Consider the following 24,918-nt stretch of genomic DNA (forward strand, 5'->3'; position numbering starts at 1 on the left):
TTCCCCACACAGTGAGAGGCTGGACAACATAACGGAATGCTGCTCCTCCACCCCCTCCCTTCCCCTGCCCTCCCCAGATCGATGCACTGCAGTGCCTGGTGGGTACTGAAGTCTTCACAGCACAAAGTGGGGTCGTGTTTGGGGCTCCAGCTCCTACTGAGAACTACCACTACCGAGATGCCCGGCTCAGGATGGTTTCCGGTAAGTGCGTAAAAATGTTTGGACCGGGTGCTGGAAGAAGGGGGAAAGTGTGAAGCGAGGAAATGACCAGGCTGCTATTTTTGTACCGGTTGTAACTGATTTCAAGGGAGGAGGCGGCGGAGGAGGGGAGTGAGTCTGGAGGGATGAACGAGCGCTGGCCCCGGAGGAGCAAATGAGCCGGGTGAGGTTTGTTTTTGGTTTGAGGAGTTCTCCGCAGACAATAACCTGCAAGTTGCGCTGCAACTTGGCCGGAACGAAACAAGCCGATATAGGGAGTGAAACGCGCGTTTGCAGTGTGATGAGTTTGCCACAGACAAACTCATTTCTGCGCGGCATCACACTGAGAGCCATTGTTTCCCCGCTCTTTTCCCACTGGAATCGGTTCCACCGTTTCACCACCTGAAACTCCATTTTCACTGATGCGCTGCTCAGGCGTCCATGCTCAACAAAGGATGCGTGTGATCAGCAGGATGTAGATGGTGTGTGTGGTATCATCATCATCCTTGTCATGTTAGAATGTGTCTTCTTGGGTCTCCCTGCTCTGACTGGTAAAAAAATAAATCGTTTTTCAATTTGAATATCACTGTGCTCTAATTACCTTTTTAACTTATAAAGTATGCGCCCTCAAACATGGTTACTGTTACTATATTGCTGCGTACATTGAGGTTTGTCTTCGTGCGTTTGTAAATATCCCACATTTGAAATGTTTGGAACAACTATAAGTTTCTATGTAGCTTATCTGTCTGCATAACGCGTTCATTTGGTGTTTTGTACAACTCGTCGCGGAGTGCTTTCGCTGACAGTCCTTTTGTTTTGAAGTGTTTGACCGGAAACGTCGGGACTCGTTTTGGTGGGCTTCACTCTGGTCTCGCGCTCGCTCAGCAGCATCTCCAGTCCACCGGCGCGAGATCCGCTCGCGGACGGAGAGTGAGAGGCAGGGTCGGTGCTGGAAGCCTTCACACATCTGCTCCGTATCCCTCTCCTCGTTCTGCGGTTAAATTTGTCGCTTTCCCCGCGGTAGACCGTGTCAGCCTCCAAGGTAATGTGTGTTTTGCCTCAGGAAGTAAAAAAAAAACAAAAAAAACGGTGAAACATTAGTGTAAGCTCGGGGATACAATGTAGAAATTGTGATTAGTAGATTGTTGGGGCAAAGATGGAAGACGAGATGCACTTGGTCCATCATCTTTACATCGAGAGCTGCGCTTTTGTGACTCTTAATATGTAATGTAATCGAGACTTTGCAGTCTGGAAAGGCTGTGTCGATATTAATTTCTCGCAGTCTGCTGTGAACCATAGCATAGCTTTTTTTCCCCTTCAAGGACAAGATATAGCTGTGAGGACCATACAGTAAATTGTTCATGTTACAAACCCGAGTGCACGAGCAGGTGAGCACATTTCTTCTTAGAAAGCATAAAAACGGTGTGGAGGTGTTGCGTTTTTATTGTCTGCCTTTCTGTTACTGAATTGATTCCAGTGTGAAACTGATGGATGTATATCACATATAGACCTCTTGGGGCCATGCTAAGGGTCTGGTCAGGTGCCTCCTCTCCAGCATTTCCTCTGGTTTCATCTGACTGTAGCTTAATAGCTCCTGAACTTAATTTGCTCTTCCAAGAAAAGAAAGAAAGAAAAAATGCTGCCTTGTTGCTGCTCATCCCACTTCCCATTGGAAGTCCTCTCTTTAATGGGCCATTAAGAGGCAACCATGATGGTTAAGCTGTCATCTGGGCCTGATTGATTCGGTTAGACCACAGATGAGGCCGACCTGTGCTTGAGATTCCTTCGTTGCTCTCTGCTAAATGTCTCCGATCCACCCCCTCCCTCCCTCAGCCAGCAGCCACAGGCCGAGATGGACAGCCTGGCTTCAGGCCCTCAGAACATCAAGTAACACACGTGTACCATGTTAACGTTGGCTGCGTGTGATCGGTTGACCTCAGCTTGGCGTTATATGGTGACGAGTTCCATTCTGCTCCCCTGCAGTGCGGTTAACACACAAGTTGGAGGGACACTGAGGAGGAAAAGTTTAGCAAAGGCGAGGAGCATTTTGGGCTCCTTGTAAAAGTGGGCCACTGGTCCCTGTGGTGAGTGGTGCTTTTCTGGGGCAGGCTCAGTGGTGACGCTCACCCAGCCCGGATTGGGAACAGACGCCCTCGTCCATCCGTTTCGGAGCTCGCACACATTCTGCAGATAAGGACTGCAGCTCTGACCTAGTGTACTCTTTATATGGTCCACAAATGTATCACTGATGCCTGTCGTTGGCTGGGCCTGTAAGTATGCGTCAGCTCAGTCTTCTTGTCACAGTTACTAACTGCTATTTAATTGGTTATGTACCTTCTTTTTTTTTTTCTTGTTTGTAAGAAGCTCTTATGTCAGGAAGTTGACATAGGTCTTCAAGTGTGGAGTTAATGAGCATCTTCCACTGACTTGGCGGCTTTTTTGCACCCAAAACCCGAGCCCCGGAGTGAGAAGCAATCTGCTATTTAAAGATGGCATAACCCAGCCAGCTGCTGCCATTTCCGCTCCCTTCGTAATTGAATCAGAGCTAGTAGAACGCGGCAGGGAGGGTGTGTGCACTCCGCAGAAGATTACACAGTCAGGACCACTCAGAAACGGCTACTTTCCCAGAATTGGTGCCTCCTGCTCCTCATCAGGACGTTTGTGGGAGCTTGGAAGAGGAGAAAATCCCGGCTTGTGTCATCCACGTGAAGGATGGCCATGTAAGTTTTCAAACTAGGTGCTTTATAGAGTTGTCGTCGAGTGTAGCGCGAGTGGTGATTTATGAGGCGAGGTTGGCTCGTTTCTCTGCTCTGTCGGAATAATTAGGCTCTAATTGGGAGTTGGTGTCATGGACCGGTTGTGTGCGTCACGTCCACTTCGATCTGTTTGCCCCGACACTAAATACAAAGTTGCGGTGGCTTTCGGGGTCCTCTGAGACTGTGCGGGTCATGATGGAGAAGCCTCGGAGTGACAGAGGTCCCGGTCAGTTTGGACAGCGTCATGACTTCCACATTGATCTGCTCCTCATGACTTAGGGCAGGGATAGGGTTAACGACTCAAAAGGGAACTAGGACATCAACATCCTTTTTTCATGGGCACATTCTGTTACTGGCTGTGAGCGTGACAGAGAAAAGCAAGTAAAGCCGAGTAATATTTAATCATAGAATCCCATAGAATCACATGTTTGTGTGTGCATGATATGAGTCTGAATTGTCAGAAAAGTCTACAAAAAAAAGCCTTTTTGTAGTTCTTCCCCCCCTCACTGCCTTTAATCCGGTCTTACTCTCAGGCTGCAGAGATATTTTCTCTTTCTGTGGAACATTCACAACTCTGCTCGATTTATTTTTGAGTCATCCAGCCAAAGCAGTGGCGGGCACTGGGCGGGAGTGTAAAACCAAAAAAAGAATCCATCTCAAACCGTGGATGCGTCTGCCTCGTCCCAACAGCGTCACGGCACTTCTCCATTTTGTTTGTACAGCTACGACAGCTACAGTACTTTGAATCACAGCACCTGTTTGATGTCTCTGTATCGCCGGCCCAACTTCTTCTTTTTGTAGGGAAGTTCGCCATTGATCTTGCCATTAAATTGACACGAAAGAGGAATAGAGAGGGATGCCGAAACAGTCAGAATAAAAGTGTATAGATGGGGACAGTTTTAGAGTTTGCCTGTTTGGTCACCTTTCTGAGCGATAACAGGCGCTCCTTTGACAGATGGAGCTCCACTTCACGGTCAGACATTGATCAGCGATTACGTTAATAGTCTCGTCAAAGAGCCGCCGGGGTGGACACAGTCTAAGGAGACATTTATCTGTCTTGGTATTTGAAATAACACTATCCCACAAGGCAGTGAGACTGCAGTTTGGTTAGACCAGTAAATGTAAGAAGATATGGAGCAACACTGGACCCGCCAGCAGGATGTGTTACAGTGAAATTCAGCGGTAATGTTGGGAGAGACACTGAAGGAATTCAGCAGGATTTGGTAAGGCTTTTGGTCTGGGTGGAATCCAGAACATTTTCCAGAATATTTCAGCTATGTTCTTGCAAAGATTTCGAAAGACTGTATCGATCCCATTCTGTCTACCCCCGTAACTGATTATTATTTTGATTTCAAGTCTATTGGCAGTGACTGGGTTGCCAGAGCTGAACCAGAGAACCGCCATTGTGATGGAGAGGCAGTACACTGGGGCAGCTTAGATTAGGGTGGAGCCCGTGTGCAGGGAAAATTTCTGATACCCCCACGCTGGTGTTACTTGTTTAGTATTTGATTTGATCGACAGACAAATAAGTTTTTCCCATTGGACATAAGTCAGCCACTTCATGTACATTTGAGAGTTAGTTTGAAGTTATGAGGCGTGTTTAATTACATGTGAATAGAGCAGGAACCAGGAGTGTGAGTTTATGTCCGGAAACGGCTCTCCCTTCACTAACTGTAGCACACAGAGGCCCCTGCTGTATGTTGCTGATTCTTGTTGTGTTTCAGCTTTGATTGACATCTCCATTTTCCATTTGCGTGTAGATTTTTTTTTAATAAGGAAAGCTGACTGGCAGAATGTAAAAATGTTTTTAAAATATGCTCATATGCTTGGCTGAGGTCAGTTTGAGCTGTTTGATGCACATTAAGGGAAGTATTAGTCATTCTTTTTTTTTGCTTAGATTTTCTACTGTCCAAACTTTTTGGGAACACGGTTGCTGCCTTTGTTCTCAGGTCGAACGTTGTGGTCAAACAGCAGTTTGACGAGGAACCAGTGATGCTCCAACTGGCCTGTGTTTTTGTGTTTAACTGTGATGTGATCTTTTTTTGTTTTCCTCCTGTCAGTGGGGTGAAGATGGGTGGAACTGTCGTCATCAACATGCAGGAGACTTGAGAAATACGACTACACGGCTGCTGAGGACCTCAAACACCCCCCCACACCCATGACTTTCTCTACTGTAAGTCTTTTTATTGGTTTATTCTTCTAAAGTAAATCGCAGGTTCAAACAAAAATATTTTTTCTCATCAAAGAGGGAAAATCGAAGTTTAGAACTCTGTTTTAGTTTCTTTTAGTCTTTTCTCAAAGCGGTGCTGAAATATTTAAAGACTAGTTTCTAACAAAGACATCTGTACATAATAATTAGGCTGTAATTTAACTCCATACTGTTTTTGGTTGTGATTTGACTGCGATCGGTGGGTTTATTTGCTAAGTTGAACGGTACCGAATGCTTTGGGTTTGTGATACCAGACATTTAGAGGAAGAAGATGACTACACAGTTTGGGCTCGAATCTTAAACTGGGGGTGATGCTCAATCTCGTGTTTTTCAGGAACCTGTGATTGGCGTGCCTCGAACTCTGTAATGGAAAATCGCGGTGAGTACAGAGTGACTCGTTGTGGTTTGTTAAGTGCAGTGGAGAAAGCCGTAGATCCTCTCATCTCGCGGAGCATCCACTGTGTTTATGGGGTTTCTCTAGTGTCTCCACATTTTATGAGCCACTCAGGACTAGAGCCATACATCCTCTCGACATGGCTGAGAATCGGCTTCCCCTCCCAAAGATTGGTGTCTCAGGGCTTTCCCTGGTTTGCATAGATCTCTGTGTGAGAGTCAGATTCTGTTAATCAGCATTGTGCCAAATTCACATTTATTTATTTATTTTTTCCATCTTTATCTTTCAGAATGTCAGAGTGAGTTGATTTTTTTTTTTATCCCCCCGTGTTTACTGCTTTCATACACTCATGTGGAAACGCTGACCCTTCCCCATCTGATAACCATAGTAACTTTGCAGGGAAAAGGAAGTTGATATTGTGCGCTGGTGGTTGTTGATTCACAATCGAAAACCTTTTCCCCTTTTTTTATAAACACCAACCTTCCCAAAAAGTTCAACATCTATAGATGAGCTCAACAAGCTATGGAGCCTTTCAAAATGAAAGTCTTTGACACAAAACGTTGATTTTGGGTCACAGAAGTAGTTTGACATCGTTTTTTTCTGTCGTCTGTCCATCCTGTGATTCATTTAACTATTCCCAAGTACACTGCATAATACGGATTGGAATTAAGATAACCAACAAGTGTTTATTCAGCGTGAGATGTGTCATTCTCTCTCCTAGAGACACAGCTTAACCCATAGCTGCCTTGGTTTTATTGTTGTAGCTGAGAACTGAATCGATTCTGCTGTCATTTGTAAAGTAAATCTTTAAAAAACATGAAATTATTACAGTGGATACATTTTCAGCCCTTTTTGAATATTCAATATTAACTTTTTATGATAACAATTGTTACTCCCCTACCTTTAAAATGACAGCATTCTCACAACAGGCTTCTCTGCCATCAGAAGCCCAGTTTCTCACATCCTTTGCCAGATTAGGTTGGATGATATTTTTGCCTGAACTTTCAGATTTTGAGGCTGGCCATCTCTGGTTTTTGGACAAATCAACGCTTGATGGGAGATTTCTATTTGACTAATTAGTTGTCATCAACTCCAGTCGAGACATTTTAGAAGACAATTGTTTATATCGTCACATGTAACCGCGGTAAATTATTTAACCGTCTCGGTTGACTTTAGGTCTCAGTTATTGTGTGAGACTGGTATTAACTTAATAATTCATTCAACTCTTACTCTAAAAAAGTAATGGAAGTGTTTTTGATATGGATTGATCTGTTTGGCACTTTCCGAACAAAAATTGCACACAGCTCATAGATATGCCGTGTTCGCAGCAGAGGACAGCCGAGATATCACTGAAAGGGGGGTGAACTCGTAACTGCGCCGTTTCAGCGTCTCTGTTTTACTCTCAAGCTGTTTTTGGATGTTTTTCGTACCTCTTTTGATGGGTCTTACAGACGCATGTAGAGACTGCCGCGAAGTGTCTTATTTAGACGCTGTGATCACAAGCATGTGTGCAAAGACCTGGATATGAAGCATCCCTTGAGCACAAATAATGTAACGTTAGTCTCTAAGGAGTTGGGATGGAGTCCTTTCTTCTTTACAAAATTCGCATGGGCCCTTAAAGGGGCTACAAGTGGAACTGATTACAGCCAGTAGCTGCTGATGATGATCAGTGCCTGATTGATCTCCTCAGACAGTGTGAAAATCCATTGCTGTGTCACATGACGAGCAGGTAAAGAGCCCCGTGTTTACTGGAGATGCACCATCAGCAATTTTTCTCCAAATTTGCACCAGGCTAGATGGCCTTGTTCTTTTACTGTCACTCAAAATCGAGACGATCCTGGTCAGGACTTTGGTGTTTGTACAACTAGAATCCAGTTTAGAAGGAATTACAGCTATTCCCCTTTATGTATAAGATATAAACTCTCTTTAAAATATGAAACTGTACCTGATAAATGAAAAAAATCTATAGCATAAATTGGACTGAAATGGTTTCTAACTTTCCTGAAACGCCTGTCCTCAGGCACAGAAAATGCCAGGTCCACCAATGCCAGGAATGTCACAGTTTTCATCTGTAACTGCTTTGCTTTTTTCCCCACTGCTGATATCGGCGAAGAACCCTTTTGTAACCCTTTGCATTTCAAGCTAAGACTGATGAGCCTTCATTGTGCATTGATGTTTGAAAGTACAGAGGGGGTCGAAGTTGATTGCCTCTGAACCGGCAAGGGAAATGGCAACAGAGGCTAAACGGACTTTGTGTGTAAGAGCAAAAATCACCCCTCTGACCTGCAGCGCTGTCGTCCCTCAGCTGATTCTGCGAATTGTGGCTTGATGTTTGTAAGCACACGCTGTGTGGGGCCGTCTTTTGCTTTTTTGTTTTTACCGATAAGCCGTAACTGATTTGTGAAAATGGCTACATTTTGAGTATAAGAGGGGTCCCCTTGAAGCCCCTCTGAAATTAACATGCTATATCTGATTTATTCTTTTTGTTCATCTATTTTTGCTGTTTTTAGGGTCTTTTGTTGCCTTTACTTATTTGATTGCTGTAAAGGCGCTTTTCTAATGTAAAGAAGGCAAAGGGCAGATATTTTCCACCAGAACAAGTCTTTAATATTTAATGTAAGAAGTTAGAGATTAACAGCGGTGAAACACGGTTGTAGCAACTGAATCTCATATTAAGTCATCTTATGAATGTCATTTTACATTTAAATGCACAAATGTCGCTCCGTGATTTCAGATTATTTGCTTTACTTTTCAATGATGTTTGCTTTTTTTATTCATTTATTTTTTTTGTAGCATTTGCAATCATTCTCCCTTCTTGGGTTTCGATGGGGTGCACAGATTGTCAGCGCTCTTCCCTCGTTCTCGCTGTTTTTCAAACATGACACCTCTGCAGAACGTGATGGATTACAAAAACAGGGAGGTGCACTCCCAGCCGGAAATACACCCAGCGTGCCAAGTTCCAATTTACAATATTTTGATCTTAAAATTTCAAGCTAATTTCCAGCTTTCCCTTCTCCAAATAATACGCAGTCTTTGATTAGAAAGGCTCTCACAAAGAGAGGGAGACCATCTGAGGTTGTTTTTCACATAGACGTAAGGACCTATGAGCTATCTTTTTAGGGCTATTCTTCACTTTTGGTTTTGGCTCAGTTTATTTTGGGAGTTGGACTCTGCTGCTCCAGTGCGACACTCAGTGGTTTTCTAAGGCCTCTCAGAAAAGAGCACAGAGCTTTAGAGCATTGTCCTTTCTGGCATGTTTCACACTCACCCCATGTAGCACATATTGGTAAATATTTGTACATATGTCCGTACCTGACTCAGTCTGCCCGCCTGCTGAAGTCGCCTGTCCCAGTCTGCTATCCAGGTCAGGCCAACAGGTTCTGGGCTCATGTGGATTGGCTCAGTTCTCTTTGGAAGCCTGCCCGGTGTGGAGGCTGTATGTGGGGCACGGGGAGAGAAAAGGAACGCTGCTGAACACACTAGCTCTCCATCTTTAGAAGCAGCTCGAGGTGCAGCCAAACGCTTTGGAAACTCTGATATCCAGGCATAATGACACAGCTCGGTGCACTGGACTCCTCTGAGGCACAGTTGGACAAGGTTTTCTGAAGACACTCAAAGCTCAAAAGAAATTAGAGCGCCAATCCAAGGGGTCCGTTCGCACTTCTTTCTTCATTCTAGTTTAGAAAGCGGCGTCCTCTTCTTGCTTCTTTTGCTTCTCTACATGTAAGCCCCTAACAGAAATGCTCTTCTGAGCAAACTTGTTTCAAAGCCATGCAAATGCCTCCAGGTCTGTTGAAATAGCGATAAGAGACGAGGGGATGTGTATGAAAAAGGTGTCCAGAGACATAAGGAGTGTTGAGCAGCATGATAAACATCCTCCCATAGTTCTGAATAATAGCAGAAACAAATGCATATACTTGATTAACTTGCCTCATACTACTGGGATGTGTGGGTCCTGCTAAAACCAATGGGACACAGAAAGTCATCGTCTCCCCTCATTGAGGGCATTGACTGAAATTCCTGCATTTCTATCCCCTCCATCAGTCACACCCAGACAAATTGAAGGTTTTTGCTTGTCATGTCAGATGCATTTCTAATTTAGGAATGCACATACAGTTGCTATCTTTGCCGCACTCTGCTCCAGGAAGGCACACATACACACTCTGACTGTCTGCCTGTTTTATGGACAGAGATCCCGGTCTGTGTGTGGCAGTTTCAAGTTGATTTTTTCTTCTGTCTTTTACCGTGTTGCCTGATTCGCAGCATTCTTTACATCGCGCGTGTATTACTGGATCCGCACACCGCAGCACACATCAGATTGAAAACATAACTCGCCTTTCTCCCAGGAATGGTAGGCATCCTTCAGTGAATGCTGACCTGTGCTGTGAGCCAAGGAGGGAGTGTCATTGAGTGAGGGGGAGAGAGGAGTCCAGCTCCTGGAGCGGGAGAGGGATGGTCTTAAGGAGATTGGGAGAGGGAGGGACGGTGGGGGGGGGGGGGGGGACCGAAGTGAAACGCGTAGAAGAAGTGCACATGAGGGAAAGACAGAAAAGAAGAGAAGTTCTGAGTACTCTGGGAGCTTTTTTTTTTAAAGGAGGGCAGGAACAGCAACTGCGCTGTTCAGTGAGGTGCACACATTTCTGGGTGCAGGACAGGTAGGGGCCCCTCAGGGGCTGGATCATGGGACAGAGCCTTCGTGTGGAGATCCCAGCTGAGGACCCACAACAGCACAACAATGGCGGTGAGTTTCTGGACTCACTTAAGCAAACCTGGTGTGCTTAACATATCTGGGCTTTTCCTTCATGCCCAACACGCACGGCTTAAAACTATCCAAATATTTGACAGCGTTTCAAGACCTAAAGCATCTACGAGAGAGGAGAGCTTGAGATTGTGCAATCAACTTTGCACAGTCTGCTCTCTTTCTCCTCCCCTCCTTCACTTTCACGACCACAAGGAATGTTAAATCACTCGGATCACGTGGATGAATCTCAACTTTGTTTTTACACACTCATGCATGTCCTGCAAACTCATTTTCCTATGTTACACTGCACTGGGAAATTGTTTCCTCAGTGAAATTAGATCAGGATTGTTGTTTGCATAATTTTGAATCCCAGAGGTTGTTAAAGGTTGTATTTGGGTTCACCAAGGAAGCAAGTAATGAATTAGTAGAGCGGAGAAGTATATTACAAAATGAAACGCCGTACTCTAATGGTATTTGTTTGACTTGCTGTTACTGTTAAATGATGAATGATTTGGAGGGGGGGCGGCTCACAGGCCTCCACAAGAAGCAGTCACAGCTATTATAACTACTGTGCTCAGTTAAGTAGATTAAATTAAATAATCTGCCCTGGCAAGCTCGAGGGTTCTAATGAGGTTAGAGGTATTTCCCAACTGTTGGAGAGCTGCTTGAATGGAGGCTGGTATCTTAGTTCTCTTATACACAAAGTTATGTGGCCTCTCAGGGAGATTGCTGGGAGTTGTAGGTGTGGCTTCAGGAGGACATGTCTATGTCAGAGGAACACTCGTGCAATAACACACCTCCTAGTTTCATGACTGGTGCGCCTTATCCCGGCAGAGCTTCTGATCACAGAGTGGAATAGTGTTTGTCCTTGTTATGGATGAGGAAAAGCTTTGTGTCGTCGTTTGCTGGTTTCACCGGTGTCGCCGCACCTTTTAGCGCCGTGTTTCTGTGATCCTCACAGTGGACTGTGTTATTGAGCACGAGGGGAAGAGGCTGTCTTTGTTTTAGGGAGGAAGTTGCACTCCACCCTGATTGTGTGACCGCATTTCCAGCCCCCCCCCCCTCCATATAACGTCTGTACTTTTTCTCCCTTTGTAGCTCTTTTTTTTTTTTTTTTCCTGTGCTCCCATTCCCAAACACACAGCTGTAGTGCCACCACACACCAGACTTCTTCTCACTAGCGATGAGACAATGACATGCCAGAAAGTTTTTTTTTTTTCTGTATCTGTGAGGAATCATTTTGAGTGGATCGACAGCTTCTTGAAAGTGATGATTGAACATTCTGTACTTTTTTGTGGACTGACACATTTTTACGATCAAGCTTCTTTTGCTAACATTCAAGTCTTCTAAGGATACGATCAGGCATCCCTCTCAAATGGATGCCTGCTGCATGGGCTGAGTCGTCTGATCGTCATCTCCGCATTGCTTTGTGTGTGTGTGTGTGTGTGTGTGTGTGTGTGTCCAGGCCTGGCACCGCCAGCTCTTATCCTGCTTCACTGGCTCAGCTGAGCCACTGTATCGTTTCTGACAGAACAATCTGCTGTGTGTGAGAACCTCAGTTCTGGATCACAGAGAAGCTGCCTTAAGCAATGCTTAAGCTGGATGTTGTTCAGGTCTGAATCCTCAGATTTCCACCTCGCTAAAATAAGCTGGATTTCCATGGTGCGGACTTGTCCCCTCGAACCCAGATCCTCTCGGATGTTTCTCTCTGGAACTCGGTCATCTGGATTTTCTTCCTCTGTGATTTGACCCCTGGGATAAAAGCAGGAAAGTTGAAGTTTGAAGGTTGCTGAATGCTCCCTGCTTCCCCATGGCATGCTGTTTCAGGTCCCGCCACTATGGAAGCTGGACTCTTAACAACCCTCTTGCAGGTAGATTAGTATCTGTTTGTTGACGGACTTGTCATAAAATGAGTTTTTGAACTGGCATTCGGGAATGAATTAGGAGAATTCTGGTTGTACAGTCAGTCAGTCCTCTAAACTAAACACTGTGTACGCGTTCAGTTCAAATTTTACCCCGCCAGCAGTGCGGAGTAGCGGTTAAAGAGTCCTTCAGCTATAAAAATGGGCTTGAGTCCTGTGTCAGCAGCCATGCTTAAATGTCCCCTCGCAAGACACTGAAACCCTGCCAGCCCCAGGGGTCCTCGCTAACCCTGACTTGCTGTGTGGGAGTGAAACAAGGAGTCATCTTCTAAGAAAAACATTCTCATCGTTATTGTGCTCCTGTGTTTTTTGTTTATTGGCCTTCTAAGTAAACTACATTAGTATTGTGTGAGAGCATATTGTTGTGGGAATCAGACTGCAAGGCACTGCTGACGCCAAGACATCCTGTGTGTGCCTGAGTCTGGATGTTTTAAATCAGATGCTGTTCTCGTTCCAGTGGCAAATATTATGTCTGCTGAATACAGCAGCTGCAGCTGCAGCCTGTACAGAGAGCTAATGTTCCAAACTCTCTCCAAGCTCAGCACTCTGTCAGTCGGCCTGTCAATCAAGCGTCCCAGGATATTTAGCCGTTGCTGCAGAATGCCATTTAAATGGAGTACTTCAAGCCCCGGTGGCATCTCGTAATGATCAGCGTTCGTTAAAAAGGCCTCACTTCCTGGCTGTTAGCCGTGTGCATGTATCCTGACTGACAGGCTTTTTCTGTTACTTCCAACTGCATCTGTGTGTGCCCCTCTTCTCAACTGAGACAGCTGAAAGGCTGATAAGGCACTAGTCTCCATCCAGCTAAGGAATGTGAGCACTTGACACTGAGAAACCCTGGCTAAATGCCAGCGTCAGACCTCTGCTGTTAACTGTGGCTATGTGGAGGAGTCCGTGAGCTCTCAGCATCACCCTGCCAAATCACACTCGGGCGCGAGAACAAGCAGCTAAAGATAATACTAGTCAGATGTACCAGGCAGCTTTTACAAAGCTAGCAGAGCTCAGTTGGTGTAGAAACCTGCTGAGAATGTGACGCCTGCTAATGGAGCTATGCTCATCTTTTCCAGGTCCCGGTGTCGTGTTTTTAAGTTGCAAAGAATCTAATGAAATAAAGAATCTAGTGCCGTAAAACTGTTGGGCTGATGGCAAATTACTGTTCCTGCTTTTAGATGATGAAACTGAGCAGCACCACGGCACAATGGTGGGAGAGGGGGGCAGCACGGGGGACAGCACCCCTCCCCCGAAGCGTAAAGGCAAGTTTTCTACCCTTGGCAAGATCTTCAAACCCTGGAAGTGGAGGAAGAAGAAAAGCAGCGAGAGGTTCAAGGAAACATCTGAAGGTTTGTGTCGTAAACTCATTGTGTTTGAAGTGTGAGCAGGAGCCGTCCCTCCTTTATCAGCTATATTCATTCTTTTTTCAGAATTCCTCCTTGCCTTTGTTTCTGCCCAAACATCACCATCCACTTTAGCGCTTCTAATATTTTCATGGCCTATAAGTGAAAACATCTCCGTGAAGTCGCTGCGTTTTTAGTTCGTCGCAGAGATGACAGACGACTAAGCGCAAGTTCTGTTTTTGTTGACGGCAGAATTGGAGAGAAAGATGTCGACCAGGCGCACGCGGCAGGAGCTCATAGAGCAGGGCGTGCTGAAGGAGGTCCCAGACAACGGTAAGAGTTCTGTGATCCAGCTGATGTCTTTGCCTGTTTCTGACAGCAACGGCCCTGAGGCGGTCACACCCACACAGTCTCTACAGTGAGGTCATCGGTGCGCTATGGCAACAACATCATCCAGCAGGTGTCTGAGACACATTTTCAAAGAAGGCACATTTACTTGCTGTTTTTCCATTGTAATGCAATATCTCTTTAAAGTAACACGGCACTCTCATCCAGGGCTGAGGAAAAGTAGAACGAATAATGCCCAGCAGCGAAATGGCTTCGGGAGGGGTGTGTACAGGCTTACTGCTGGCTCCGCTGTTGCGGAAGCCCATTTATTAAACGTACAGCTGCTCCTTCATCACGCTAACACACCTCGCTTGTCTGTGGAGCTGCAGCTGACGGCATCTTCCTTTTTCTCTTCCAATTGTAGTCTTTAAAAATGTTAAAGCGGTTAAAAAAAAAAAATCCAAAACCATTTCTCTAAGCAAACCATTTCGAAGATGAAATTATGACATTTGAGAAGCTGGAAAGAGAAAGTGTTTGGTCATTTTCATGAATCAATGGCCTAATCGTCACTTATTTTGTACCATCAGTGCATAATAACACTTTGAATAATTTAGTAGTTTAGAATCGGAGTGTGTACTAGATCTTACTTCCCTTATTTTCTCGAGAGTGCTCGATTGTTGAAATAAACGTATTTATTTATTTTTTTTATTTTTTGGGTGACATTTTCAGACGGAGAGGCACAGAATGTGAAACAATCCTACGTGAAGAATGGCCACACTCTTCCGCTCGGAGGAGGAGGAGGAGGAGGAGGAGTCATCAGCAGTGGCAGGAGCCCCTGCAACCAGGGCACACTCCCCTCGGAGTCAGACTTTAGGATGAACCCTGCGTGGCTCAACCAGTCAGATGACCGCAAGGGTCGCTCTCCTTCGGACGTAGACCGCCGTGGAGCTTTGGGCTCCAGGGCCACAGGGCCGCATGAAGATGGGCGGAGAAGCGGAGGGATGGGGGGGCGTGCACATGGGGAGGGCGAGTGGAAGTCTAACCTGGCCTGGCAGGGCCAGTTCCACGGCCAGATGGAGGAGGGCAGACGTGGTGGGCGACTTCACCCCGAGGACGGACCGAGGAGGCCCGGGCTGCAGAAGGCCCCATCAGAAGACGGCAGGAGGAGTCGGCCTGCAGAAGCGGACTGGAAGCCCACGCTTCCTCGACACGCATCCGCAGAGGAGGGAAGAGCCCGCAGAGGTGAGGCTCTGCCACAAAGTCAAAGATAAATAGCACATCTTCAGTGTTGACCTCGTACACGTTTGAGGACTGCAGGTGATTTTTCAGTCTGTGTGTATTATTTTATTATTTTTTTTCTCCCTCATTCTTCTATATCTCATTCCCAGATATAGACAGGCTCCTGTCGGCTCCCAGGAGTCCTGCTCCAGCTACGCTTCTTATTCAGGAGCATGAGGGAATAGCTTGTCCTCTCTTCTCGTCTTCTAATTAATGTGTCATGATCACTACACCCATTTATTGCCCCTCAAAGCTCACACTGTCAGCTCAGTGATAATTGTTAAGAGCCTCAACTAATAGATTGCTCTGAGAAATATAGATTGAAAAATAATTGTGCCGCTTTAAACTTCACTTGCACAGTTATAACTCATCATCTGACACCTGCACTTATTTTTTAACTTAAGTCTGTAGACGAGGAGAAATCTGAACAACTCGGATAGTATATGTAATGCATCATAATGAAATGACAAATGAACGGCCATTGGAAAAGAGAAATCTTCCGTCTCACCTTGTTTTTTCCTCTCAGATGCTGCTTTCTCTCCCACTCTCTTTCTATCTATATCACGTCTCCTGCTTTCTGTCCTCCTTTTCGTTCCCTCTTTCCTCTCTGTGCTTGATTCTCACTTCCTGCTTTCCTCTGGATTATTTCCTCATTGGTCGCATGACGTCACTGTGATAAAGGTCCATCTGTAAATAAACATCCCTGAACTTCCGAGCTGGAGTTCCGAGGAATGGCGTGGGAGCAGCAGGAGCGCGGGGGCCGCTTGGGGGGGCAGAGGGACGAGGGTTTTTGGTGGTAATTGCAGCCGCCTACTCTGTTTATCCTCACAGCTGATCCCTAGATAATGCAATTCTCAAACAAGTGAGCGCTTCAAGTGGTGGAACAGCAGAGGGTGTCTCTCTGCTCAGAGAGCTGAGCTGTAACATTTATAGCAGCGCAGAGAGGTGTTTTTCAAGGTGGTGTTAATGAAAATCTTCTTGATTATAGATGAAAGTTTGATTGTAGTTCCTGCCTCTGGCTGTCACAGTGTTGCACTCTTAGTTGGTGATTAATCGTCGTAGATATTGTCACAACGAGCAAAAAAAAAGCTTTTTTCCTATATGAATCGGAAAAGTTTAATGAAAACAGTAATTTTTGAAAAACTTGAAAAGAGTTTATATGTACACTTGAGGCGGGTTTGGCTGTTTAGAAAGAAAACTTGATGCACAGTATGAGGAATGTATGAACCGGCACACAGTCCATTCCGATCCCAAATTAACCAAATATTCACAGAGATTAGAAACAAGTACAGAAGAAGAGCTCTCTCTGCTTTTCTCTTGTGGATGTTCACCGCAGTTGTTGTTGAATTTTTTATTTTTTTTTCTAACCTTCTCATTGTTTGTTTCTGGTTCAGACAACTGCTCACAACATAGTATTTACCGCCACCTGCTGGAGAAACTGTGCAAGCCGGTCAATGGAAAAGTGTCGGATTCACGTTTAGTTTTTTTGTGGCTGAAATATAATTTCAGATAGTTTACATTCAGTAGTGAATGGAAACCTGACCACAGCCTACAATAATAAAGCAAACTTTTTTTAAAACCACAGGAGCCCCCCCCCTGCAGGCAATGAGAAAGAAGCTAAGTTAAGCTAAGCTAAGTGCCACTTTAATGTAACTTTGATCACATATTCTTGTGATACTTTGTTTTCAGAGTCAGACAGCCATTTTGCCCCTGACCCAGAGACCCTGCAGGACACCCTGCGGGAGCCTCTGCCACCTAAACAGTCGGTCATGCCTCCGAAGTGGCTCATGAGCTCCACCCCTGAATCTGGCAGCGAAGGTCCGCCTCGGACACCATCCAACCACCCCACGAGCCAGTACTCCTCTCCATCGGCTGTGACGTCAAAACCGGTTCGATCCGTGTCTTCTGCGGGTGCCAACACTCAGCAAAGTACAGCTTCCGCCCTGACCTCCACCTCTCAGACAACCAAGCAGCCCCCTCTGCCTCCACCCAAACCTGTGAACAGGAACAATGCTGCCATGCTGGGTAAGTCCTGCTGAACAGATGATTCAGGGGAGACACTTCTTCCCGCATAGCCTACCCCAGCAGCCATAAACGTGCACTACGAAGACTCAAACGTCTGCTCACTTTGAACACACCTACGGTAAAATCACTTGGTAGTTTTCCCCCAGGAAATGTGCACATTTACAAGTCGGTGCACAAATGATGGAAAAGGAGACGTCTTGGACACAAGAAACTGCACACACACACTCAGACACCCTGGTAATGATGTTACATGAACAGCTTGAGGAGCTTCTCCCCAGCTAGTTACCTATTATGCCTGAGCTACTTTAGCAGCAACATTTCCAGCAGGTTATTCTCGTGGCTGTGGGTCGCTGCTTCAGAAGCGGTTCTTGTTTACCGTGCATCAGTCTCATCGGGGATCTTGTTTGTTTTCCCACTTGGGAAAGCTGTCTTTCAGCTTTCAGGTCCACATTTCCTTTTGCATGCAAGTATCCTATTTATAAGAAATAAAGATGGGAACAATATTCTTTGAACTCTTATCTTAACTCTTATCTAGAAAACAAATAAGTGTATGTATGTTGTTTTGATAGGGTAGAACTAAAATAACCACTTGGTTTAGATCTTTATGATTATCTAACGAACAGTTCACACAGTAAATTGATGTAGCTGCATTCATTAAACACTCCAGCTGAAGGCCTCCGTGTCCTCCCTGTTAGTCTCCGCCCTGCAGGGGGGAGAAAATGCTCAGCTTCCACTCTACTGGTCCTGCTGGAAGCGAGAGTGCGACTATGACGTCTACCTGTCCCTGCCTGTCTACCTGTGCCGGCGGGCCGGAGGCCTGCGCTCAGGTAAAAGGATGCACCTGGTATCTCTTTGACCACGGTGCCTGTGTCTGGAATGCCTCCCTCAGAGTCTGCGTTATCGTGTCGCGTCCTTTCCAGCTGCCACCATGTTTCTTCCACGCTGCCTTTTAATATGTTGATTGGCCTCGAATGCTTTTCTCTGGATGTGATATATAAGGAGCCGCATGCGTATAAGGAGCGGGCTTTGTGTGCTTGAGAGAGAACTTCTGTGTGAGTGCAGTTGACTGTTTTTAAAGCTTCACATGAGAATGAAGGAGAGCCTTCAGCAAGTTCCAGCTGTGGACTGCAATGCATCTCTTTTTAATAGCACTAATCCAGTCAGCTTCTGCTCAGAGGGGATGGTTGGGTGGATGTGAATAAATGGGGGAGGTGTGGGGCAAAAGGATTCTGAGATAAGAGCTTGAATTAATGTTGAAAGGAAGATGTATTCCATCACTGTATAGTCAACTGCATGTTGTAACTCTGTCAGCACCTTCTCTTACTGTGCCTTCGTAGCACGGCTATGCTTTTAGCCTCAGTGTTGCTTTACAGCCGTTCTACAGGGGTTTAAGACTATATAGCATATATAGAAATGTGCATGCAGTTAAGCAGAAAATTTGCATTTGAGTTCTTTGTGTAGGAGCTTTTGCGCCACGTGAGGCTAATTATACGTGCTTTGATGAGACGTTTACAATCTGGCTGTGAAGAGCATGTAGGCTGAACGCATCTTCTTTGTCTCTGTGACTTAGGGCACATGCTGCACACTGCTCTGTCAGGGAGGGCAGCGTGTGTGCATTTCTGCCTCAGCCATGTGATCCAACCTACTGTATGTGTGCAGTAATGCTCAGTCAGACATGTAACCCTATTATTTGTTCATGTGCATTCAGTCATACATGTATGACTGATGTTTGTGCTCTCATGTCACAGTGGCAAACCGCACTGAAAGAAAAGAAAAAAACTTGCTATTCGCTCGCTCTCTTGTAAAAGCTACAGCTTTCCTGCTTTGTTGGAAACATTTCTTTTTTTACCCCATTTGCAGGGGACTTCACCCAAGCCCCAGGGGGTGCCAGTCTTGTTCCAGCCAAGCCGTCTCCTCCGATGCCTCCGAAGAGGACCACCCCAGTCACCAAACGCAACACAGAGGACTCTACTTGTTCCAGCCATCCCATCAACCCCTCCACTGTCTCTATGGAGGAGCACAGCAGCCTCCCTGTTGGCTTCCAGCTTCCCCCTCCTCCTCCTTCCCCACCTCTGCCAACTCACAGACCACCCTCTCCACCCCGTCAGCACATTCACACCCACCACCTTCACCATCAGCACTCCTACCCCCACCCACTGCCCCAACCAATACCGATGTTGTTCGACCCGCCGAGCCCGACAAATGACTCTCCACAGCGCCCAGCCCCTGTCCCCCTGCACATCATGATCCAGCGAGCCCTGTCCAGTCCCGGCCCGGCTCAGCCGCATCCAGACGGGGTACAGCGGGCGCACACGCTGCTTTTCGAAACCCCACCGGAGTACCAAGGGGATCGGGGTCGGCCTCTGCCGGTCAGCATCCAGCCGCTGAAACTGTGAGTTTCCTGCTTTATTTAAAAAGCTTGTATAAACAAGCCACTATAATCAAGACTGAATCACATATCAGTGTGAGCAGACACCAGGTTGCACGACAAAGGGGAAAGCTGCGTAAATATTTGGTCTACAGTTGATCCCGCTTCACATGTCCACGAGCAGCTACTGAGATTTATAAAGTTCGCCTGACCTGAGTAAAGCTGGAGAAAATCTTACCGTTAAGTCTGTTACAGTCTTTAGCCGCTCCTCATTTCTTTATATTTTGCTTCCAAGGAGCCAATCTTCTAAAGCCGTCTTGAGCAATAGTTCCCCAGGCTTTCAAAGGTTTTGTTTGGACTTTGGCTGCTTTTTCACTCATTTTCAGTCCAGCCCTTGTCCCTGAACATTTTCAGTGGAATGTGTGGCTTTTTTTTTGTTTGTTTGTTAAGCCACTTACAACTGAACTATGAATCGCCCGACTCCAGGAATAAACGAGTGTTGTGGCTACTTGTTGCCTGTTGCAAGGACACGTAATTTGTTCACATTTCTGCAGAAAATGAGATGATAATGAGAGTAAAGAGAACACACTTGTGACAGACATGAAATAGGATTTTGCACCAGGAAGGGGTGCATCTAGCCTTTTGCACAATACTCCTAAAGGATGGGCGGTTATGTATTGATACATTTTACTTGATCGAACTAGTTTAAAACAAGTCAGTCTGGTTTAAGTGCAAAATTTAGTTGCCACAAATGCCTCTTCAGTATGTTTATGTATCTGCTTATATCCCCTTTTCGTTAGATCTGAAGATGACTACTCGGAGGAGGAAGATGACGAGGAAGAGGAGGAGTATGACGGGGAGATCCCCCAGCCGGAGCTGGAGCCCCGGAGTCGGCGGTGTCTGGTTGGTGACGCTGGCGTTTGTGTCATCCCAGGGGGAAATAGCAGTGAGGAGGAGGAGGAAGACGACGATGATGACGATGAGGAAGAGCGTGACATCCGCGGGGAGGACAGTGACTCAGACGGTCCGGTCATTCATAAAGAGGAAGACTCAGATGAGGATGAGGAGGATGAGCCCCCGCTGAGTAAGCGCGGCCACTTTTGAATGGAAAAATCATTTCAAATATCCTGCGGTGTGTTTTCTTTGACGCTGTGCTTTGGGGCTCCTTCACATCCGGCTGCATCTTCTTTCCCTCTCTCGGTTGGACTTTCTTCCAGGTGCCCTGGCCAGCAGGGTCAAGAGGAAGGACACGCTGGCTCTGAAGCTGAGCTGCCGTCCCTGCGCCCCCGACAGGGACAGGTTCGCCCAGGACCGGAGCAGCAGAGACGATCACCCTCCAGGACAGACGGGCCTCACCTGGCAGAGCAGGGAGCAGTGGGAGGCCATTCGCACGCAGATCGGCACCGCACTCTCACGGTAAGAAAAAAAAAGAGTTTGCCATATTCTTTTTCTCGGTTGATTGAACTGATAGTTGCTTCGATCTATGTGCTACTTACTGCCCACCTGACATAGTGGTGAAACTGTAAAAATGGTGTTTTTTTGCATTTAGGCGACTCAGCCAGAGACCCACTGCTGAAGAACTCGAACAAAGGAACATCCTTCAGCGTCAGTATTAACTCTTTCTTTCCATTTCATCTTTTGTTTTAAAAAAAAAACTTGTTTGGGCAAAAAATTTGCATTTTAAAAGGTTATTTGAAACAATAACAGTTGATATCTAATTTTGGAAACAGCCTTTTTTTTTTACTTTGCCTTTCCTGCACGTCAAGCCGAGCTTTCATATCGAAGTCTAATTTAAGCTCTGCCGTTCTTCCCTCGTCTTTGTTCTTTCTTCAGCCAAAAATCAGGCTGACAGACAAGCCGAGGTTCGAGAGATCAAACGGCGGCTGACCAGAAAGGTGAAGCATCGACAACAAACACCCAAGTGTCATTTTGTGTATTTGCCGGATTTTTCACCGTAAAAAAGAATAAATAAATAAATAAAACTCTGCGTTTGTTGTAGCTGAGTCAAAGACCCACGGTTGCAGAGCTACAGGCGAGAAAAATCTTGCGTTTCCACGAGTATGTGGAAGTCACGGATGCCCAAGACTATGACAGGAGGGCAGACAAGCCGTGGACCAAGCTGACTCCTGCCGACAAGGTATTCAGTCCAATTTGAGAGCTGTCGTTACTTTATGTAAAAAAGGCTTCCAACAAATACTCCTGCAGTGGACTGCGTTTCACATCAGATTAGTTCTAGGTGGGAAGTTTGACATGTTTCCTTTGAAGTTCACTTTTAACTGTGAGTGTTGATTCATCTAGGCAGCCATCCGGAAGGAGCTCAACGATTATAAGAGCACTGAAATGGAGGTTCATGAAGAAAGCAGAATTTACACAAGGTATACCTTTTAATCCGTCCTTCAGCTCAGACACTTTTACCTATTTAGCTGTTTAAATCGTTTTCCTCATTAGACTTTCTGACCCTTTTTGATTTGACAACGAGTTAATCTACCAAAGGGAACTGTTTGAGGCCCATAACATTTAGTAAATTCTCTAAAAATGCCACAGATGTGTCCTCAAACCTCTGCGAGACTCCACTATGAAGTGTTAGACTGTTAAACTTGTATATTGAGGCATTAAAACCTAATTGATATTTAATGAAATCTCAGTCATCGGAGGGAGGTAGTAAACTGTGAGGAAGTTGTTAGTGAGATGTAAGGAAAGAAAGAAGGGTGTGTTTTAGGCTTTCAAAGGATAATTAATGTATTTTCATATCTCATGAGTTGTTATTTCTGTTTTTCAGGTTTCATCGGCCTTAAACGTCCATGCTCTCGGGTAATGAAGCACTTAACGATCTCTGTGAAAAGAAGCTGCTCCGTACGCAGACAAGATCAGCTTTTTACGTTTCCTGAATGCTCTGAACTGTTTATCGGGGAACTGACGCAGAAGAAGAATGCTTGTCGCTTGCCCTCCATCACCTTCCCACTACATTGCTTTCGCTGAACTGAGGTGGTGGTGATGGGTGAGGACCAGATGCAGTATTTCTCCCGGACGACAGGGGGAACCACGTGCCAATGAAGTGACGAGGTGGCAGAGGACCGACAGTGCGGGGCGTACTCTCACTCTGCTGCTGTGTGGTACCCCTCAGGGACTCTAGTTCCAATCTTTAATGCGGCCTCATTATGTGTTGCCTTTTTTTTTTTTTGTTCATCTTTACTGTAACATGGAAACGCTAACTCACCTTGTTAATGTAATAGCATAAAATAAAAATGGCGATAACGATGACCTAAAATACACAGTAATAATAGATAATAGAAACAAACTGCTGCATCCATTGTGGGCTGGAGGGTGAAGACTGGGATACTCTGTTTTAGGACTGGACATCTCTGGGATAGTGTGTTTTATATTAACTCTGTACAGAAAGCTATCATACCGTAGAATGAAACTGGGAAAGATCTAATGGCAAAAATATTCTGTAATGCACAAAATATTTTATATTGTAATTTTGAACACATGACTAGTGACTGCTTTTATTTTTTATTTGGGCCCTTTTTTTTTTGTTTTAATTATTATTATTTTTAAAAACTTGGCTTTGCCTGTATTTGTAGTCGTGATGTGAGGTGGCCATTTAAGCGTCCGTCTACTTACAGAGAGGAAGATGCAGGTCAGGAGGTCGTTGGTGTTTATATGTGTGCCAACGTAAACCGATGCCTAAAGGACTTTAGGATACCGTTTTTTCTGCAACCCACGGCATGAGCCAACGCGAAATCCAGTGCCATTGGATCTGGATGATCTCTCTTCATTTATACTTTTTTATGAGTTTTTGTACTTCCCTTTAAAGATCGAACATGCAATGCATTCTGTAGCCATTTTGAATAAGGTCGTGCTGATGGTGTCTATACTAAGAGATACATGTATGTTGCTGTGAGCGTAGATCAGGGATTTATCAAAAAAACACAGAAAATGTATAAACGGTCAACAGGGAGTCATTTTGGCTGAAGCCTTTTTGGAACTACAGAAGTGTTTTATCTTGTATTGTCGTCTGGCCAGTAGCTTACAGGGTTCTTTATGCTGTGTACAGGTTCATATAGGTTTAACTGATGCTTCTGTATATCTTGTCTTCCTTTCGTTTGAAAATGAAATTTTAATTATAAAGGTATTATAGGTTGCTATTTTTTTAAGTACAGAATATCAGTTTATGATTAAATGCTACAAGAATGGGACTATGAAAGTACTTTTTTTTGTGTGTGTAAAACTAAGTTCATTTTTAATTGAATGTGGAAATCATATGAGCCGACAGTTTTCTTTTTAACTGTAAATAGTCACTTCTGGATCTAATTAAACCTGCTATAATTCTTTGAACCTCCTGTGAAACGAAGGTGCGTGTGGGTCTTTTTTTTTTTTTTTTTATTCTGCATATGCGTGTTTATTCTCATGACTGTTCAGATTTTCATCTGTTTAGGAACATTTAAACTAAAACTGGGGGTGAAAAGGATCTGCAGCATCACCCTGTGGCAGGATAGGTTTTTGTCACTGCGAGGAGCTAAAACTGGAGTAGCAGTAGGTTTAAATGCGTTGGCTGAGAAAGTTGGGAATACAGTTGGTACATTCCTGATGTTTAAAGCAGTGTATCTAATAAAATACCTCTAAGTTCCTATTATTGACCTTTTTGATTAGATTATGCTGCTGCTACTAGGGGAAGAAGCTGCATTGTCACTGTGGGATGAAGGCCAAATGTTTCCTTCAAGTGAAACAAAGCATATGGCAGGCTGGTAGAATTCACTAAAACATAAGATAACCAAGAGGGGAAGAGGCGTCCTCAAATTTCTGCTAACTGAACATTGGACAAAGAATTGTTTGTTTTTGGAAAAATAAAAAGCTACATTATCCACCACGGCAGTTTTTGACGTTTTCTCATCAATGTTGTTGATCATATTTACTTCCTTTTATTTCAATGTTACTGTATTCATTTCAACCGCCACAACTATTATAATTTCAAAGTAAAATGTATTGACTTTGAAAACAAATACTTTGTTTACATTGACATACAACACACCACAGCGTGAGTTACATTACATCATGCAAAAGCACAAAAGCTGGGACGCATTTTTTTGTTGTCTTAACTTGATAGATAACTTGATAGACGTTTAATCGCTAACTTGTTCATTTGTTTAAACCTTAATTTAAGACACAAGTACAACGTAATTGGTTTTTCGGTGTCTCCACAGGCCCATTTGACTATTTAGAGAACGTAAGCAAATCTACAGGTTAATGCCAACAACGCCGTCAAACAAAATCTGGGAATAGTTTCATATAACCAAAAAAGTTTTATATAAACTGTGAGAAGGTCTATTTATTTCTTCATCGGTTATCGGAGCTTTTACCTACAA

At 44.9% G+C, this 24,918-nt stretch overlaps 1 protein-coding gene across 10 annotated transcripts; it reads left to right on the forward strand.

Moving 5' to 3' along the window:
- Window positions 1-208: 208 nt before the first annotated feature.
- phactr4b (phosphatase and actin regulator 4b) lies at window positions 209-24,185 on the forward strand. Of its 10 annotated transcripts, none has more exons than XM_072394552.1 (16): window positions 209-382; window positions 5,015-5,127; window positions 5,498-5,542; window positions 13,390-13,560; window positions 13,807-13,887; window positions 14,611-15,123; window positions 16,849-17,184; window positions 17,880-18,011; window positions 19,045-19,576; window positions 20,353-20,636; window positions 20,770-20,968; window positions 21,102-21,157; window positions 21,386-21,447; window positions 21,552-21,689; window positions 21,851-21,927; window positions 22,332-24,185. In XM_072394552.1, the coding sequence occupies exons 3-16, from the start codon at window positions 5,530-5,532 to the stop codon at window positions 22,345-22,347; spliced, it is 2,610 nt and encodes an 869-aa protein (XP_072250653.1). In that variant the 5' UTR covers window positions 209-382; window positions 5,015-5,127; window positions 5,498-5,529; the 3' UTR covers window positions 22,348-24,185. The 10 variants fall into 10 exon arrangements, with proteins under 10 accessions (XP_072250653.1, XP_072250659.1, XP_072250654.1 ...); XM_072394553.1 differs by lacking the exon at window positions 209-382 and adding an exon at window positions 1,084-1,240; XM_072394556.1 differs by lacking the exon at window positions 209-382 and adding an exon at window positions 1,280-1,586.
- The last annotated feature ends 733 nt before the right edge of the window (window positions 24,186-24,918 follow it).

Source organism: Leuresthes tenuis, unplaced genomic scaffold, assembly GCF_036924035.1.
Source record: "Leuresthes tenuis unplaced genomic scaffold, fLeuTen1.0.hap1 SCAF_10, whole genome shotgun sequence".
NCBI classification, from domain to species: Eukaryota; Metazoa; Chordata; class Actinopteri; order Atheriniformes; family Atherinopsidae; genus Leuresthes; species Leuresthes tenuis.